This window comes from Oncorhynchus mykiss, chromosome 23 (assembly GCF_057628025.1).
Source record: "Oncorhynchus mykiss isolate SJ-2025 chromosome 23, ASM5762802v1, whole genome shotgun sequence".
In the NCBI taxonomy this organism is placed as follows: domain Eukaryota; kingdom Metazoa; phylum Chordata; class Actinopteri; order Salmoniformes; family Salmonidae; genus Oncorhynchus; species Oncorhynchus mykiss.
Genome location: NC_143044.1, coordinates 10,596,857 through 10,616,593, shown reverse-complemented (window position 1 = coordinate 10,616,593; position 19,737 = coordinate 10,596,857). Strand labels below are relative to the sequence as shown.

Here is a 19,737-nt window from a genome sequence, read left to right as displayed (position 1 = left end):
GTGTGTCTCATGATCAAAGAGTGTCTCGAGTTCCTCTCTCTCCGTTTCACCTGGTAGTGAAAAGATGGCAATAGTTTGAGCCTGTGGGGACGGCAATGGATAGTTCTCTCTGCATCAGATGCAGCTTTACAAGTAACCAGTATTCAAACGCATACCTCTGTTTAAGTGTGTGTAGTATGTTTGTGTGTGTGTGTGTGTGTGTGCATGCGTGCACACTTCTGTGCACATGTGTACAAGGTGTTCAGTGTCTCACCATTTTCTCTTCCCTCCCAGGAGGACTCCTGAGGAAGTAGCAGAGGGGAGCGAAGAGGATGTCCACGACGCCGATGATGGTCATGAGCCAGGGGAACCCAATGTTCTTCGCTATGGCGCCTCCAGCGGACGGACCTTCATCAGCAAAAGGAAGGTCAGTGAGCTTATAGAGGAGCCGGATATAGATTATTTCCCCCAAATTGACATATCGTGATGCCACTCTTTTCGTGCCACACCTCAAAAAAAAAACAAAAAAAAACATACATAAGAACGTGTGACAGAAATGTTTTAAAACTATACTATGGGACTGGGATATTTTCAAGCATCTGATGGTAATTTACCTAAAGCAAAGCCCATGCAGAAAGCCACATCAGCAATGGCGTACACAGTGCCATAGACTGACACATGTCTCAGGTCCACCAAATATCCCATGATTGGCATCATAGAGGAATCCACCATGCCTGACAAGAGACAAGAGAATGAGAAGTTCAGTAATATCTGTTACAAACCAGATGCTGATTTCATCATCTGTTGTTTCTCTATACAATACAAATTGACTTACCAATTGCAAAACCAACACCAAAATTCGGAAGTATCAGTCCATAGATGTCCTTAGCGAAAGGGACCTATGACACGACATAGTCAAGGTAAGGAGTGGAAGAGGATTTGTATTGATCAAATGTTTACCGTGTAATTCAGAATACCATCTTTATGTGGTCTAAGGACTTGAGGATCTTTGTTCTCGCACTACATTTGTTATCGCACAACACAATTGCATAAGGAACAACCATGAAAATGTAATTATCTGTGTCCAGAGAATTTACTGTTCTGACTGGCTTTTGAATTGACTTCTGATTGAACTCCCCTTCCCTTCGTAGACTCAAAATATGATTTGGAGACTAATGAGATAAAGTAGGACATTAAGACAGTAGGCCTGTTCCAATACTTAGAAAATTAATCCTTACTTCCTCCCTTCTTGTATGTAACCCCTGATCTGACATGACTGGGTTGGTAAAACCCTAGCTTTCACCTACACAACATGACCAAAAGTATGTGGACCCCTGCTCGTCCAACATCTCATTCCAAAATCATGGGCATTAATATGGAGTTGGGGACGCTTTTCACTAGATGTCACTGTTGGCACAAAGTTGGAAGCACATAATTATCTAGAATGTCATTGTAGGTCTGTAGCATTAAGATTTCCATTCAGTGGAACTAAGGGGCTTAACCCAAACCATGAAAAACAGCCCCCAACCATTATTCCTTATCCACCAAACTTTACAGTTGGCACTATGCATTGGGGCAGGTAGCGTTCTCCTGGCACTCTGAGCTCCCGAGTGAAGCAGCGGTCTATTATAAAAAATATAAAAAGATTTGTCCATCAGACTGCCAGATTGTGAAGCGTGATGCATCACTCCAGAGAACTTGTTTCCACTGCTCCAGAGTCCAATGGCGGTGAGCTTTACATGACTCCAGCAGACGCTTGGCATTGCGCATGGTGATCTTAGGCTTGTGTGTGGCTGCTTGGCCATGGAAACCCATTTCATGAAGCTCCCAACAAACAGTTATTGTGCCGGTACAAGAACTGTTTGAAACTCTGTAGTGAGTGTTGCAACCGAGGACAGATGATTTTTACGTGCTACACACTTCAGCATTCTACGGTCCCATTCTGTGAGCTTGTGTTACTTACCACTTCACAGCTGAGCTGCTTACCACTTCACAATGACAACACTTACAGGTGACCTGGGCAGCTCTAGCTGGGCAGAAATTTGACGAACTGACTTGTTGGAAAGGTGGCATCCTATGACAGTGCCACGTTAAAAGTCACGGAGCACTTCAGTAAGGCCACTATACTGCCAATGGCTGTGTGATATATATATATACAGTGCCTTGCGAAAGTATTCGGCCCCCTTGAACTTTGCGACCTTTTGCCACATTTCAGGCTTCAAACATAAAGATATAAAACTGTATTTTTTGTGAAGAATCAACAACAAGTGGGGCACAATCATGAAGTGGAACGACATTTATTGGATATTTCAAACTTTTTTAACAAATCAAAAACTGAAAAATTGGGCGTGCAAAATTATTCAGCTCCTTTACTTTCAGTGCAGCAAACTCTCTCCAGAAGTTCAGTGAGGATCTCTGAATGATCCAATGTTGACCTAAATGACTAATGATGATAAATACAATCCACCTGTGTGTAATCAAGTCTCCGTATAAATGCACCTGCACTGTGATAGTCTCAGAGGTCCGTAAAAAGCGCAGAGAGCATCATGAAGAACAAGGAACACACCAGGCAGGTCCGAGATACTGTTGTGAAGAAGTTAAAGCTGGATTTGGATACAAAAATATTTCCCAAGCTTTAAACATCCCAAGGAGCACTGTGCCAGCGATAATATTGAAATGGAAGGAGTATCAGACCACTGCAAATCTACCAAGACCTGGCCGTCCCTCTAAACTTTCAGCTCATACAAGGAGAAGACTGATCAGAGATGCAGCCAAGAGGCCCATGATCACTCTGGATGAACTGCAGAGATCTACAGCTGAGGTGGGAGACTCTGTCCATAGGACAACAATCAGTCATATATTGCACAAATCTGGCCTTTATGGAAGAGTGGCAAAAAGAAAGCCATTTCTTAAAGATATCCATAAAAAGTGTTGTTTAAAGTTTGCCACAAGCCACCTGGGAGACACACCAAACATGTGGAAGAAGGTGCTCTGGTCAGATGAAACCAAAATTGAACTTTTTGGCAACATTGCAAAACGTTATGTTTGGCGTAAAAGCAACACAGCTGAACACACCATCCCCACTGTCAAACATGGTGGTGGCAGCATCATGGTTTGGGCCTGCTTTTCTTCAGCAGGGACAGGGGAGATGGATAAAATTGATGGGAAGATGGATGGAGCCAAATACAGGACTATTCTGGAAGAAAACCTGATGGAGTCTGCAAAAGACCTGAGACTGGGACGGAGATTTGTCTTCCAACAAGACAATGATCCAAAACATAAAGCAAAATCTACAATGGAATGGTTCAAAAATAAACATATCCAGGTGTTAGAATGGCCAAGTCAAAGTCCAGACCTGAATCCAATCGAGAATCTGTGGAAAGAACTGAAAACTGCTGTTCACAAATGCTCTCCATCCAACCTCATTGAGCTCGAGCTGTTTTGCAAGGAGGAATGGGAAAAAATGTCAGTCTCTCGATGTGCAAAACTGATAGAGACATACCCCAAGCGACTTACAGCTGTAATCGCAGCAAAAGGTGGCGCTACAAAGTATTAACTTAAGGGGGCTGAATAATTTTGCACGCCCAATTTTTCAGTTTTTGATTTGTTAAAAAAGTTTGAAATATCCAATAAATGTTGTTCCACTTCATGATTGTGTCCCACTTGTTGTTGATTCTTCACAAAAAAAATACAGTCTTATATCTTTATGTTTGAAGCCTGAAATGTGGCAAAAGGTCGCAAAGTTCAAGGGGGCCGAATACTTTCGCAAGGCACTGTATATATATTTTACACCTGTCAGTAACCAGTGTTGCTGAAATAGCCGTATCCACTAATTTGAAGGGGTGTCCACATACCCCTGTTTTTACAGTGCCTTGGAAAGTATTCAGAACCCTTGACTTTTTCCACATTTTGTAACATTACTGCCTTATTCTAAAATTGATGAAATAGTTTTTTTTTTTCCATCATCAATCTACACACAACACCCCATGATTACAAAGGAAAAACAGGTTTTTAGAAATGTGAAATAAAAACTGAAATATCACATTCACATAATTATTCAAACCCTTTGTTCAAGCACCTTTGGAAGTAATTACAGCATCAATTACAGCATTGCTACACAGCTATTTTCAGGTCTCTCCTGAGATGTTCGATCGGGTTCACGTCTGGGCTCTGGCTGGGCCACTCAAGGATATTCAGAGACCTGTCCCGAAGCCAGTCCTGCGTTGTCTTGGCTGTGTGCTTAGGGTCATTGTTCTGTTGGAAGGTGAACCTTCACTGCAGTCTGAGGTCCTGATTACTCTTTGAGCAGGTTTTCATCAAGGCCTTTCTCCCCCGATTGTTCTGTATGGCCGGGTGGGCAACCCTAGGAAGAGTCTCGGTGGTTTCAAACTTCCATTTAAGAATGATGGAGGCCACTGTGTTCTTGGGGACCTTCAATGCTGCAGAAATCTTTTGGTACCCTTCCCCAGATCTGTGCCTCGACACAATCCTGTCTCAGAGCTCTACGGACAATTCCTTCAACCTCATCACTTAGTTTTTGCTCCAACGTGGACTGTCAACTGTGGGACCTTATATAGACAGGTGTGTGCCTTCAAATCATGTCCAATCAATTGAATTTACCACAGGTGGACTCCAATCAAGTTGTAGAAATATCTCAAGAATGATCAATGGAAACAGGTTGCACCTGAGCTCAATATCGAGTCTCATAGTAAAGGCTCTGAATACTTTTCAAAAAAACTGTTTTTGCTTTGTCATTATGGGTTACTGTGTGCAGATTGATGAGGAATTTGTATTTATTTAATCAATTTTAGAATAAGGCTATGTAACATAATAAAATGTGGCAAAAGTTAAGGGGTCTGAATACTTTCCGAAGGCACTGTATAGTGTTACCCAATATCCTTAGATGGACCCCCTGATTCTGATGATGCCACCAGGCCAAACAGCTACATTAATGTTAGCATTGTGTTGAGCTGGTTGCTAAAAGCTACCTGATAAAGATGTGTCTAGTACTCACACAGAGGATGCTAACCCCCACGAGGACCATCCCGATGAGAGAGCACAGCCATCTGGGAAAAGAGGAAAGAGCAGTTCAGGGTCTGCCAATGACAACAGTCAATGTCCCTCTCCCCTCCCTTCACTGTTGTTTTTGTTACCGCAAGCCCACAAAATCTCATTTATTACAATAATAAACTTCAAATAAATGACAGAGGAAGCAAATGGATCACAATCTGTTTCTTTGAGACTGGATTAGGACATTTTGAGAAACAAATGTTAGATTTTTTTTCAAACTTTCTAAAAGAATACTTCTATGACTACAGGCATTATTTGAGCCCTGAAACACATGTATTTTCATAAAGTGTGAGGTAAAAATCTATTGATTTAAATGTGACTGTGCACACACAACTGTGGTAAACAAACAAACGTTAGCCAAGCGGTTATAAACACACTGTCACGCTGTAGACTTCAATAAACAGCAAATACCCAACCTGCCTGAGAAATCTAATTTAGAGTTGCTCAATAGCACAGGAAACAGATACCAACATAGGAAAAGATAAGGAGACCGAAAAAAAAACGGGAGTCATTTCCCTCCCTACCTCCCCATCTTGTGCGCGAGGACGCCAAAGATGTTAGTTCCAATAAGGTAGGAGATGCTGGCTGGCACAAAGGCAACGCCTGGCAGAGAGAAAGATAGAGAGGGAGGGACAGAGATCAGTTGAGAGAGAGCAGGGTAGAGAGAGAGATAGCAGGGTAGAGAGCGAGAGATAGCAGGGTACAGAGGGGCCCAGATAAGCAAGCACATTATCCGTCTCTATCATAGGGCTCCAGCATATCTCCTAGACACAGTAATGAGCACTCCCACTCTCCACTCGCCCGCAAATGAAACCCTAATATCCTGTCCCCCTGCCTCCCCCCTATGTCCCTCCATCCTCTTTCTCATCCCCCATTTATCTGTGTGAGTCCTCATAGTCAATGCCACTAATAAAAATAAGTAATAATGGCGGGAAAAGAAAAAGAGTATTCGGTTTCACTAAAACGGGAGGTTCAATGAGGTGGAGAACGACTACAGATCCGTTTCAATGGTCATCTAGATACTGTATGAAGTTTTTGTGAATTCACAGTTATACGCCACAGTGTCATAATCAAGTTATTATTGTGCTATGCTGTTTCTTTTTGCTGTGTTTTCAAACCTCGAGTTCAAATGAAGGCCATTATTCTAAGTACATTCAGCAAGCAGGGTAGCCTAGTGGTTAGAGCGTTGGACTAGTAACCGGAAGGTTGCAAGTTCAAATCCCCGAGCTGACATGGTACAAATCTGTCGTTCTGCCCCTGAACAGGCAGTTAACCCACTGTTCCTAGGCCGTCATTGAAAATAAGCATTTCTTCTTAACTGACTTGCCTAGTTAAATAAAGGTAAAATAAAACATTTAAAAAGCAGCATTGGCAATAGGGGAAACAGGGTTGTCAAAAGGGACAAAAAGGAAAAGAAATGTCAAAATACCTAGCTGCCATTTTCTTGGACACATGGTCTCCATCATCCAAATAGGCAACGCTGGTTCTAACATTGCAATGGCCATGTTTGCAAAACAAATGGATCCTGGAAAAGAGAATGTGATTGAGGATAAGTGGATCTTGGGCCTGTTGTTCTCCATCTTTACACATTTTTATGTCCCTGACAGCCCCCCCCAGGCATAATACCCAGTATTAGGCTGCCCTGGCAAAAGGGCCTGGTAATTGAAGTGGTGGGGAATCTAACTGACACATAGATGTTGTTTCCCCAAGCACTTCAGCATCACACATACACCAACACACACAAGCAAATGTGCACGCACACAACACACATACACACTCTATTCTGATGCGGAGATGACCCCTTCTAACATGCAGTGCTCGCTCCCTCTCAACACTCTTTCTGGCAATAATACTGTTCTTAACCCAGAAATCAATTGGTAGGCTCAGTGTTTGTCTTTTCCTAGCTCAGGGGAGAAATTCAACCACTGGAATACAATTTGTTTGAACATCTAAGTCAGTTCTTCTTCCACATCTTTGCTCCCACCCAGTTGCTTTTCACTTAGTGTGACTGAAATGGAAAATGCCACAGTGGGTACTTCAGAATGAAGTAATAATATGACTAACAATAATAAATGATGAATTCTTACCTGCAGCAATGAGTATGTATGGATCTTTAATAAGGCTCCAAAGTGAGGACCCTTTCTGGCTCTGTAGAGAGAAAAGGGTCAGGAAATGTAGAGCTAAACAGAGCTATCAGTTTCATGTCAAAACTGATTAATACAAAAAGGCAGCCTCGAATAATTATGTGGTACCTAGTTACTACAGTGCTGTCTGTACCTTTACATCATTCCACAATGATGTACAGTTACTATCTGTGCTTTCAGTATGCAAAGTGTTTGTGCACACTGAAATACCACTGTTCCTGCTCTTACAGTAATGAATAGGACATGTCCACACATAGCCATTGAGTTCACTAATGACTGGCACAGGTGTGACAGTAACCTCTTGTCAGTTACTATGACAACGTCTTTAAGCTTAATGATCATGTATTCACGTCACTGTTAAAAATCTCAGCAACAGAGATTTTAATTTTTTTTAACTAGGCAAGTCAGTTAAGAACAAATCCTTATTTTCAATGACGGCATAGGAACAACTGCCCTGCTCAGGGGCAGAACCACAGATTTTTATCTTGTCAGCTTGGGGATTTGATCTTGCAACCTTTCGGTTACTAGTCCAACGCTCTAACCACTAGGCTACATGCCGCCCAGCAGCGATGTACTAATAGTGAGGATTATGTCATGTCCCCTTCCCTTTTTCCCTTTTTAATATTCATCATCCACAACTAAACAATGTATAAGCGCCATTGGTCTGATAATCACAGCCACCATCCGATTGGGTCTCTGTCACTACCTCCTTGGTATCCGTGATGACTGATATGCATCAGCCCCATAGATCAAAGTCAGAGGGGCTCTGATAGGAATATCCATCCCAGGCACATGTCTCCTCTAACTGGGATGGTAACCCATCATACCAGAGACCTACACAGCGCACAGCTCAGGCTGCCGCTCTGATATAAAAACCTGGCTGGAAGACACTTCCAAACGGATCATCACTCATGGCTGTCACTGTGAGCGGCTGAGGTTCATTTCTCTGCTTATCTGTTTGCATGGCAGAAGAGTTCTGACAGAGAAAAGTGTATTTATTCAGTGTTAAATTACTTGTAATGGCCTGTGCACTATTTGTATTCCCTAAACAGTGTAAAACACTTTAAGCATCTGGAAAGACGCTGTATGAATCCAATCAAATCACTTATAATACTCTATTGATCCCCGCATTCATATCACAGTGATCTGGTGATTGTGAACACATTCTTACACAATTCCAATGAATTTACATCAATAATCATAAAAAGAGCTGTCAAAGCCATACACTCACCTCTGGTTCCACCTTTGAGGGCTGGAGAATGAACAGTTGCAGTGCTGTTGGGAGACACAGAGGATGAACTTAGTTAGCATGCCTAACAGGTGACTCCAGATTAGAGAAAACAGAATATCTGCATTATGATAGACAGAAACATGGCCACATTACTTACCTCCATCCAGCACAGCCAGAACAGCCAGAATGAGGAAAGGCGCCGTTTTCCCCACAAACTCATACATGACGCTGCCGAATGGTGGGCCCACTGGGTGGAAGAAATTAAAGGTGGTCAATGATTTTGTGCCAACTGTTGCCTGTTACAGTAGTCTACAAAGAGCTCAAATACATCATGAATTGTGTACATACCCAGCACGCCCATGGCCAGACCACCCAGTGCTATCCCGATGGCATTTCCCCTCTCCTCATCATCTGTGTACACACTGGCAAGCATCCCCATCCCTAGAAGAAGAACAGAACATGTAAGCTCTTATATACAAATGTACATTTCACCTGGCCATATCTATTTAGTTGGTTTGAGCAGTCAGGGTAATATACAGTGCCTTGCAAAAGTATTCAGACCCCCCACATTTTCACAATTAAAATGTATTTAATTGTCTTTTAAATATATATATATATATATATTTTTACATACATAGAACCAGTCAAAAGTTTGGACACACCTACTCATTCAAGGGTTTTTCTTTATTTTTACTATTTTCTACATTGTAGAATAATAGTGAAGTCATCAAAACTATGAAATAACACATACGGAATCATGTAGTAACCAAAAAAGTGCTAAGCAAATCTAAGTATATTTTATATTTGAGATTCTTCAAAGTAGCCACCCTTTGCCTTGATGACAGCTTGCACACTCTTGGCATTCTCTCAACGAGCTTCATCAGGAATGCTTTTCAACAGTCTTGAAGGATTTCCCACATATTCTGAGCACTTGTTGGCTGCTTTTCCTTCACTCTGCGTTCCGACTCATCCCAAACCATCTCAATTGGGTTGAGGTCGGGTGATTGTGGAGGCCAGGTCATCCGATGCAGTACTCCATCACTATCCTTCTTTGTAAAATAGACCTTACACAGCCTAGAGGTGTGTTGGGTCATTTTCCTGTTCAAAAACAATTGATTGATGGGGTGGCTACTTTGAAGAATCTCAAATAGAAACTATATTTTGTTTGTTTTTTGGTTATTTCATAGTAAAATGTAGTAAAATAAAAATAAACCTGTGAGTAGGTGTTTTTCTTTTTTTTACCCTTTTTTCTCTCCAATTTCATCATATCCAATTGGTCGTTGTCTTGTCCCATCGTTGCAACTCCCGTACGGACTCAGGAGAGGCGAAGGTTGAGAGCCATGCGTCCTCCGAAACATGACCCCACCAAGCTGCACTGCTTCTTGGCACACTGCTCGCTTAAGCCATCCGCACCAATGTGTCCGAGGAAACACTTTCCAGCTGGTGACCGAAGTCAGCTTGCAAGCGCCCGGCCTGCCACAAGGAGTCGCTAGAGTGCAATGGGACAGGGACAGGGCTGGCCAAACCCGGACTACGCTTGGCCAATCGCACGCCGCCTCATGGGTCTCCCAGTCGCAGCCGGCTGTGACACAGCCTGGGATCGAACCCGGGTCTGTAGTGATGTTTTTAGCACTGCGATGCAGTGCCTTAGACAGCTGCGCTACTCAGAAGGACTAATTGTAATTTTTTGTTAACAGTCTACACAAAATACTCTGTAACGTCAATTGGGATGAAAAAGTATAACATTTATAAAAACATTAATAAAAATGTAATAAATTTAAATATTGTCGTTGCATAAATATAAATAACCCTGAGTCCATACATGTTAGAAACACCTTTGGCTGCGATTACATAGGTGAATCTTCTAGGGTAAGTCTCAGCTGGATTGCGCAAGATTGACCTATTATTATTTTCTAAATTCTTCAAGCTCTGTCAAGATGTTGGTGATCATGGCTAAACAGAAATGTTCAAGTCTTGCCATAGTATTTCAAGCAGATTTAAGTCAAAACTGTAACTTGGCCACTTAGGAACATACACTGTCTTCTTGCTTTAGGATTTTACCTGTGTTTAGCCCTGTCCCGTTTTTTTAATCCTGAAAAACTCCCCAGTATTTGCTGATGTCAAGCATACCCATACCACGATGGTGGCACCACCACGCTTGAAAATAAGAAGGCAGTTACTCAGTGATGTGTTGTATTGGATTTTCCCCAAACATAAGGCTTGCATTTAGGACAAAAAGTGTATTCCTTTGTCATGTCTTTCTTGCAGTATTACTTTATTGCCTTGTTGTATACAAGATGCATGTTTTGTATATTTATGTTCTTCTTTTCTCTCTGTCATTTAGGTCATTATTGTGGAGTCACTACAATGTTGCTGATCCATCCTCAGTCCTCTCCCGTCACAGCCATTGAAACCACTTTTAAAACCACCAATGTCCTTAAGGTGACATCCCTGAGCAGTTTCATTCCTGTCCTGCAGCTCAGTTCAGAAGGACGACTGTATCTTGGAGGTGTCTGGGTGGCTTAATACATAATGCACAGCACAATTATACATTAGACCATGCATGCCACAAGAGGTATTCACTGTCTGATTTTTATTGTTACCTATTTACCAATCACTGCCCTTTTTTTTATGAGGCTTTCGAAAAGTTCCCTGGTCTTTGTAGTAGAATCTGTGCTTGAAATTCAATACATAACTGAGGGACTTTACAGATGTATGTATGGGGGACAGAGGAAGTGTTAGTTGTTTAAAAATCATGTCATGTCCATGTAACTTTTCATGTAATTTGCCTAGCCAAATTTAACTCCTGAACTAATTTAGGCTTGCCTAAACAAAGGGGCTGAATACTATGCAACAACTATATTTTTGTTATTTAATTTTATATGAATCTTTCATTCTTCCACTTTGACATTACAGAGTGTTTTGTGTATATTGTTGACAGAAAAATGACAATTACATCAATTTTAATCCCACTTTGTAACATAAAAAAATGTAAATCTGAATACTTTTGCAAGGCAATGTATTTCTTTATAGCATACTACATACATTATTAGTTCTTGAAACACTGCTCTTCATTTATCCCAGGGCTGCTTGCAACAAATCCTCTGTGACTGTTTGAATAGACACTTACCAGTGTCTATTAGGGAGTATTTGTTGTTCCTCTCACCACATCACCTTTCAATAACTTAACTAGAGATGTGTATAATAAATGCCTCATTGTTCAACTCGAGAGACAAAGATGCATACCAAGGTAGGCCTACTGTAATAACAAAGGGGAAGGTTCTGGGGCAACTGTATGTGCTTGCTGCTCCTGTCTCAAAGTGAAGCTAATCCTGAAAGCATCTATAAATGTCAGGGGTAATGCCAAGGACCTCACCAGCCACGGAGGAGCAGGAGGAGCCCACACCCTGCAGGGATCTGGCCAGAAACAGCAGAGTGTAGCTCGATGAGAAGGCGAACACTTTACAACGACGACAATAGAAATTCAGACGACAAAAAAAAAGAAAAGAAAACATCAATCATGAAAAAATATAATTGAAACACGGTGTGAGATCTGGAAACAGGTGTGGATGTGACAGGTGTGGATGTGGGTAATACTTACTAATGGTAGACAGGAACATAATACAGAACCCGGCAAACATGGGGATCTGGTATCCTATTCTGTAAGCACATTGAGACATCCTTTCTCAATACTATAGAATGTAATGCAATAATATATAAAACAAGACGCATAACTACAGCTCATCTAACATTAGGCAGTCTAGTAGAAGTTGGGCAGAAACACTCTTTGGCCTCGTACACACTGCGTTTGGCACAATGGTTCTGATACAACTGATATTTGTGTGATACACACCTGGGAGTTGGTCTGCACAAAAACGACACAATCATGGTGCGGTGTCAATGCTTTTGTAAATATGCATTGTGTGTACTTAGAGCCTTGTTCCATGTACCTGACATGCATGACTTGCCTTGTGTTGTCGTTTCCCACACGGAAGGTGACTATGGGTAAATAATAGGATTCTATTGTTTGCTTTAATTACAGAATATTGTGGCGCCCGGCTGAGACGGTAAATATTAGCCTTGACGCATTTGTCTATAACTGAGCAGTGAGCACTGCTAGAGCTCAAACCTTGACTGACTTTACCCATGTGAGCATTCCACAAGACAATATTTCACAGTAATATCTCTGACAAATTGGTCTTTCCGAATAGGTGCGCTAACATACAGATATGTCTACAAAAGTACTGATCCTTAGTACAATCGATATTGAGTAATTTCAGAATACAGTACGTAGTAACAATAACTACAAGTGCTTGTAAAGCACTACAAGCAGGGATCCATACTGAATGCATGCATGCAGAGATGCATAAATCCAACACAAACCACTAAACAGGAATTTAGCTATATGGGAACAGGTTGGATTAGATCTAACTGACATGACATTTGGTCTCAAAATAGCAATATACAAATGGCAGCGTTCCATTTGACTCCCTGTCACTTGAAAAGAGTCTGTTCCTGGTCTTTCTCTCCATGGACCTTTGACTGATTACCCAAACGCAGGCCAAGCTGAGCCACCATTTAGCTCTGGGCTAGCAGGAAGCCCTGGCAGGCACCCACACTGCATGTGGCTTCACACTGAAGATACACATTGGCCTAACCTGCATGCCTGCTGTCATCTCATTTTAGTGTCATTCAAAACTACTTGTCTTAATTATTAGTATTATTAGTCAAATCAAGTCATAACTGTATGAAACCACCCCTTTATAACCATAATTAAAACATTTGTGCAACCAGGGAATCATTTTAAATGCTAAAACTCTTCATTAACTAAGGCAACATAAATAGACAGGTTTTACGAAACCTGAATTATAGTTGCCATGCAAGCAAGTTCACAGCTGGCATTTCATTGAAATAATCTAGAAATAAGTATGAAAATTAGTTAACAGAAAACACACCAACCAGTGTGATCATGTCAATCACCCACCTGTTGGTGAGAGGCCCAATAAAGGGGTTGGTGATGAGCTGTACGGTGGCCTTGGAGGCAAAAAGTAGTCCCACTTTCACATTCTCATTGAGAAGCTGGTCATCTGCTTTGGGGCAGTCAGGCTCTGTGGAATTGTGGGGTGTGAGAGCCGAGGTGGAAAGAGAGACCGCCTGCGCCTGATCCAAGGGTATGGGTGTGGAGTCCATTGGGCCCCCGCTGGTTACCCTGACAGAGTTGTCATAGAGGGACACGATGGTCTGGAAGGTTCCAGAAGGGGTGTGTGGGGAGGCCGTGGTGTGATTCTTGGCCATGTTGGCTGCTGCATCATCAACTGTGTATAGGTAGCTGGGGATGATGGGGACTACCAGGAAGAAAGGAGCAGAAAAACAGATCCTGAAAAGTGTTATATCTACTATAGTATATTCCGATATAACCTCATCATCCAAAGAAGTCTGTGTGGAATATAATTACACATTTATTTTATATTTATTAGATTTTCGTAGCGGGTAGGACATTAGGACACACTCCATTTCTTTCAAAGGTTAAGAAAATATTGATTTGATTTAACTCATGTAGCTATAAATGTGCCAGATAACACAATAATTGGCCTCTTTAAGATGGTTTTAGCTTATTATTTTCATATTATTGTTATTATCATGCTTTTATCATATTGTTATTCACACCCTTGCTGTTTATCGATTTGTCTCCAATCACGTATGAGCATACACAGCTACTCTAGAGTCATTTCTGACTGAAAAATTCGGACATTCTTCCAATGCGCATCTGTATCCATTGCTCAATGGACATGTCCGGGAGACGTGACGACACGATCTCAAGCAAAATAACAGCATTCATGTGCACATCAATGCCATCCATAATCTATCTGATACGACTGGGTGATTCATTGGTAATGGCAATGCTGATGCTTTCAAGGAAATCAAGAGAGCTGGGCACCTTGGGACCAAAAATATACAATGGGTGTAGATGGATGAATTCCACGGCCAAATAATCTGTAGCGGGCCCACCATCCCGGCCCACCATAGTTTTAATTTACTAATTACTATTCACTTGGCCACGTGAAAGGCGATATAAATGATGACCAATTATTAACAATTAACCTCCCTGTGAACTTTACACTAAGGCTACATTCAGCTTTTGAAAATGCCTAAGGTTGTAAACAACTTGACACAATCTGATAACATGAATAATCAACAGAGGAAATGTTTAGGGAAAAACATTGTAGCACATAGGCCGCTTACTAATATGTTATTATGGGTATATTTACATTTTAATTCACAATATGTTGGATTTATGACCTATTTTATTCATTCATTCTGAACTTGGACTCAGGAGTAGACGTAAAAGTAGTAAAAGTAGTAAAAGTAAATCCGGGATGTTCCAATTATTTATTTACATTTTATTTCACCTTTATTTAACTAGGCAAGTCAGTTAAGAACAAATTCTTATTTACAATAACGGCCTACCTTGGCCAAACCTGGACGACGCTGGGCCAATTGTGCGCCGCCGTATGGGACTCCCAATCACATTCGGATGTGATGCAGCCTGGATTAGTATGATATGTTACATTTGGTATGTATGTATTCATTTGTGGATGTCCATCATCCATTTCGTATGATATGTTAAGAATTACAATTCGTACAATATGTAACGAATTTCCAAAATGTAAAATATGTTACGATTTCCAATTTGTTGTTGCTAATGTTAGCTAGGTGGCTAACACTAACACGTTAAGTAGTTGCAAAGTAGCTAAAAAGTAGTAAGTAGTTGCAATGTTGCTAATTAGTTAAAATGCTAGTTGTCTGTGATGAGATTCAAACACGCAACCTTTGGGTTGCTAGACATTCGCGTTATACACTCACCCACCCTACTTTCACTTCTGCCTTAAGTAACCTTCTGTTTTATGTATCATACCACACCTAACATATAATACACATTTTTGTGTCCATGATTTACGTTTACTATGTATAGTTTAGTCTATGAGACCAGACTGTCATTCTTACTCATTGTGCTATCTAATATTGGATATTGGATGAAAACCAATGTGTATCTTATTTGAATAAAATGTAACAACTGAAGTAGCTAGTGTCTAATTTCGTATATAATTAAAAAGCTTCATGCAAGGTAAAATTATGAGCAAATCATAGGCTTTAGACTAGACAATGTTTTTTTCTTTTTGGGGGGGGGGGGGGGGCAAGACCGAATAACTTTTTTTCCACACCAAAAATTATAATTAAACTACTCTAAACAAAAAGGAGAATACAACCATCTTATACAAGTGAAACAACAAAACATTGCATGGTTGAAAATAATATTGTCAGTTGTCCACATTGTTAATGGGTTAGTTTGGCTAGCAACAGACTCGAATTGTCCTTTAGACAGGCATTGATACGTTTCAGTGGGTGAAACAACAGTTGACACAACAGTAACAGGTGTGAAAATAATATTTCCAAAGTTGCACCTACCAACCACCGTTAGAAGCATATTATCCAGCAGCAAGGCGATGAAAACGATGACCAGGGTCAACTTCCTCGATTGTCTTTCCTCTCTCATCCATGACAATAAATTAAATTCTCTCAGAGTGTCTAATCTTCCCATTTTTTGAGTCCACAAAGGAGCGAGCGAAAAAAGATTTGCTCTGGGGAAATAACAAACGTTATGGACACCAGAGAGTGACAGTCCTAAAAATGTGCTTTAGCACAATAAACCTAATTGCAAATTAAGCATTCATACAAGGCGATGTAAAATGACTTGATGTAGATTGGAGAAGACTCAACTAAATCGCATATGTGTCATTAGAATAAAACAGAAATTGGTACATCTGCTTCAATAAATCGTGACCTGTAATGTGACATAATGGTTGAAATCTTACCTTAGATGCACATTAGCAAAAATCACTTTGCGGCTGCAAACCGTGGTGAAAGAAACGATATGTGCAGGGCGTTTTAGTTTCTTGACTGGTCCTTGACGTCATGCAACTTTTATCATGAACATCCTCACCTAGAGCACAGCAGTGTCTCGAGAAGGGTGCAACTGCAGCCCGCAATTCGGGGGCGTTCCTACATGTGGGCATTTCTGCATCTGCAGGAACCCCTCTTTATACTTCTTTTGATACATTTTAAACTCTTACTCCAGTATATAGGCAGGGGCGCTCCAGTACAGTAGATGGCAGGGATGCAACATAATGTTGGATGCAATACGCTGATAAACCTCACAGGCAGAAGAGGCGGGGGCGACAACGGTAGCTAGCTATAGCTAGTATACACCGACAAAGTGTCCTTTGCCCCTGTTCTGTTAACGAAGGCTAGGGCAGGAGGGAGCCGAGGCTAGGGCAGGAGGGAGCCGTTCCGCTAATGTCATCCGTGTTTATCATGGCTAAAAAGGACATTATGTTTTCAGGAATTTTTACGATATGGCCAATTTTGACATTGTGGCTGTGGAATACAGTGAAAACCGTTTAGCACTGCCTTCTCCCAATCCTGATTCGTTCAAATAATCAATGATGAAAACCCAAATCCAGGAACTACTGCTGCTCGTAATCACATCATTCTACGTAAACCTTGACAGATTCTCGCTGTTTCATCTGTCCACGATAATCTGTCCACTAGAGGTTACGTTGAAGACAAAGTCGAAATAGTGAAAGTCTGTGTTTTGATGATGTTCATGATATGAAATCAATACAATCTGCAAAATTGTAATTATTCGCCTACCTCCTCATGCCTTTTGCACAAAATGTATATAGACTCTTTTTTTTCCCTTTTTTTTCTGCTGTGTTATTGACTTGTTAATTGTTTACTCCATGTGTAACTCTGTGTTGTTGTCTGTTCACACTGCTATGCTTTATCTTGGCCCGGTCCCAGTTGTAAATGAGAACGTGTTCTCAACTAGCCTACCTGGTTAAATAAAGGTGAAATAATTAATTTTTTAAAACAATTCAATGTCCAATTCCATAAAGTTACACTACATGGTCAGCCACACCCTTTGCTGACAGGCGTGTAACCATGCAATCTCCATAGACAAACATTGGCAGTAGAATGGCCCGTACTGAAGAGTTCAGTGACTTTCAGTGTGGCACATTCATAGGATGTCTTCATGGCCGTGTAGCCGCATACAAGCTTAGGATCACCATGTGCAATGCCAAGCGTCGGCTGGAGTGGTGTAAAGCTCACCGCCATTGGACTCTGGAGCAGCGGAAATGCGTTCTCTGGAGTCACGCTTCACCATCTGAATCACGCTTCACCATCTGTCATTCCGACGGACTAATCTTGGTTTGGTGGATACCAGAAGAAGGCTACCTGCCCGAATGCATTGTGCCATCTGTAAAGTTTGATGGAGGACGAATAATGGTCTGGAGCTGTTTTTCTAGGCCCCTTATTAGTTCCAGTGAAGGGAAATCTTAATGCTACAGCATACTAGACCATTCTGTGCTTCCAACTTTGTAGCAACAGTTTGAGGAAGGCCCTTTCCTGTTTCAGCATGACTACTACTACTGTGCACAAAGCGAGATTCCTACAGAAATGGTTTGTCAAGATCAGTGTGGATGAACTTGACTGACCTGCACAGTGCCCTGACCACAACCCCATCTAATGCCTTTGGAATGAATTGGAACGCCGCCTGTAAGCCAGGCTGAATCGCCCAACACAGTGTACAACCTCACTAATGCTCTTGTGCCTGAATGGAAGCAAGTCCCTGTAGCAATGTTCCGACATCTAGTGGAAAGCCTTCCCAGAAGAGTGGAGGCTGTTATATCAGCAGAGGGGGAACCAACTCCATATTAATGCCCATGATTTTGGAATGAGATGTTCCATAAGCAGGTGTCCACAAACCTTTGGCCATGTAGTGTATTCTTTTTTTTCCACTTCTGATTGGCATCATTGTAATTTTTTATCCAACTACAGTTTATCTGTTAAAGACTGACAATCTAGCATTTAAAAAAATAAAAATAATTGGGTAGCCTAATAAGAAGGCTACACTCCAGTTTATTCATAATCATACATAGGCAACAGCCTATCACAAGGTCTACAGTAGATGTGTGTATGTGCGTGCTTGTGCTTGTGGAAGTCATTTAACAGAGATTTCTCATGGGGCTGTGAACCAAAAGCTGGAGCATGAACAAACACACTCCTTTGTAATTTCCTGTACATGACCGATTGTCACATCTGCACATCTGCTCATGCTACGCCCTCTGGTGGTCATCCGGTGTCCTTTTGTCAGTTCTCAAGATCCTGTTGCTCTGCTGTGCTTGTTTCCCTGCCTCACACCGTCTTGTCCTCTCTTGCAGTTACCTCTCTGTCTCCTGTCTCCTGTCTCCTGTTCCACATCTCACCATCCAACCAACTTGCCCTGTATATCACTCACCATCACTCCCTTGGATTCCCCTTAGGACCTGTTTCCCTGTTCAACTCCAACCTCACTCTACACTTCTGGTTTTCCTGCATCTCATCTGAGCTATCCCGGTTCTGCACTCCATATTTCTCTGTGTACAATAAACATTTTGGTTCCATCATCCCGGCTTCCTCTTCAGAGTCTGCTCTTGGTTTCCCCGTTTCGCACCACGTAACAACAATATAGATCCTGTGAGGTCCTGCGAGGTAAAACTACTGGAACTTTTGTGAACTGTCAAAAAAACTTTATTTTGATCCCCTCATACAGGAGTAATAGGAAAGGGGGGATACCTAGTCAGTTGTCCAATGTATTCAACTGAAATGTGTCTCTACATTTAACCCAACCCCTTTAAATCAGAGAGGTGCGGGGGGCTGCCATAACTGACATCCATGTCTTCAGCACCCGGGAAACAGCAGGTTAACTGCCTTGCACAGGGGCAGAACGACAGATTTTTACCTTGTCAGCTCAGGGATTCGATCGAGCAACCTTTACGGTTACTGGCCCAACCCTCTAACCACTAGGCAGGCCTAGTTCAATAATTTTGTGGAGAAAAAAAGTTATTTACATTTTTTAATACATATTTGTTTTAATTTCGATATATCAGGGGTTGCTGCAGCACCCTCAGCACCACTTACTTCTCGTGGCTTTGTAAAAAACGATACTCTTGTCTATTTTGAAAAGGACTCGTCATTTTGCACACTTCATTCAGTAAAGGGTGGCAATGGCACCATCTTGTGTTATATGACGTCTCTTGCATCTCCACGAGAATGCGAAACTGACACAGAGTAAGCCTATGTGTTGCCATAAACAGGGAACCACCTACAGTGTCTGTGCATCGCCAATTCTACGGAGACATAAAGATGACGTAGCTGTTATCTGTCTAGACTTCACGCGACTGTAAGTGTGATCACATTACATTTTATTGG

General features: G+C 41.5%; 1 protein-coding gene and 1 long non-coding RNA gene across 2 annotated transcripts in view; both read right to left on the bottom strand.

The window, feature by feature from the left end:
- The window catches only part of LOC110502420 (synaptic vesicular amine transporter), a 28,920-nt gene extending 12,423 nt beyond the window's left edge, over window positions 1-16,497 (bottom strand). Inside the window, exons 1-15 of the mRNA XM_021580445.3 lie at window positions 16,299-16,497; window positions 15,892-16,064; window positions 13,409-13,769; window positions 12,026-12,084; window positions 11,801-11,884; window positions 8,773-8,865; window positions 8,582-8,671; window positions 8,425-8,468; window positions 7,137-7,197; window positions 6,479-6,574; window positions 5,574-5,652; window positions 4,994-5,045; window positions 815-878; window positions 594-713; window positions 254-387 (exon numbers count right to left, since the gene is read on the bottom strand). Coding sequence (XP_021436120.1) covers window positions 254-387; window positions 594-713; window positions 815-878; window positions 4,994-5,045; window positions 5,574-5,652; window positions 6,479-6,574; window positions 7,137-7,197; window positions 8,425-8,468; window positions 8,582-8,671; window positions 8,773-8,865; window positions 11,801-11,884; window positions 12,026-12,084; window positions 13,409-13,769; window positions 15,892-16,024 — 1,470 coding nt within the window. The 5' untranslated portion in view covers window positions 16,025-16,064; window positions 16,299-16,497. The remainder of the gene's footprint in view (window positions 1-253; window positions 388-593; window positions 714-814; window positions 879-4,993; window positions 5,046-5,573; window positions 5,653-6,478; window positions 6,575-7,136; window positions 7,198-8,424; window positions 8,469-8,581; window positions 8,672-8,772; window positions 8,866-11,800; window positions 11,885-12,025; window positions 12,085-13,408; window positions 13,770-15,891; window positions 16,065-16,298) is intronic.
- LOC149972504 (uncharacterized) overlaps window positions 1-19,737 on the bottom strand; it is a 250,165-nt gene that overhangs the window by 95,542 nt on the left and 134,886 nt on the right. The gene's annotated exons all lie outside the window — the stretch shown is intronic.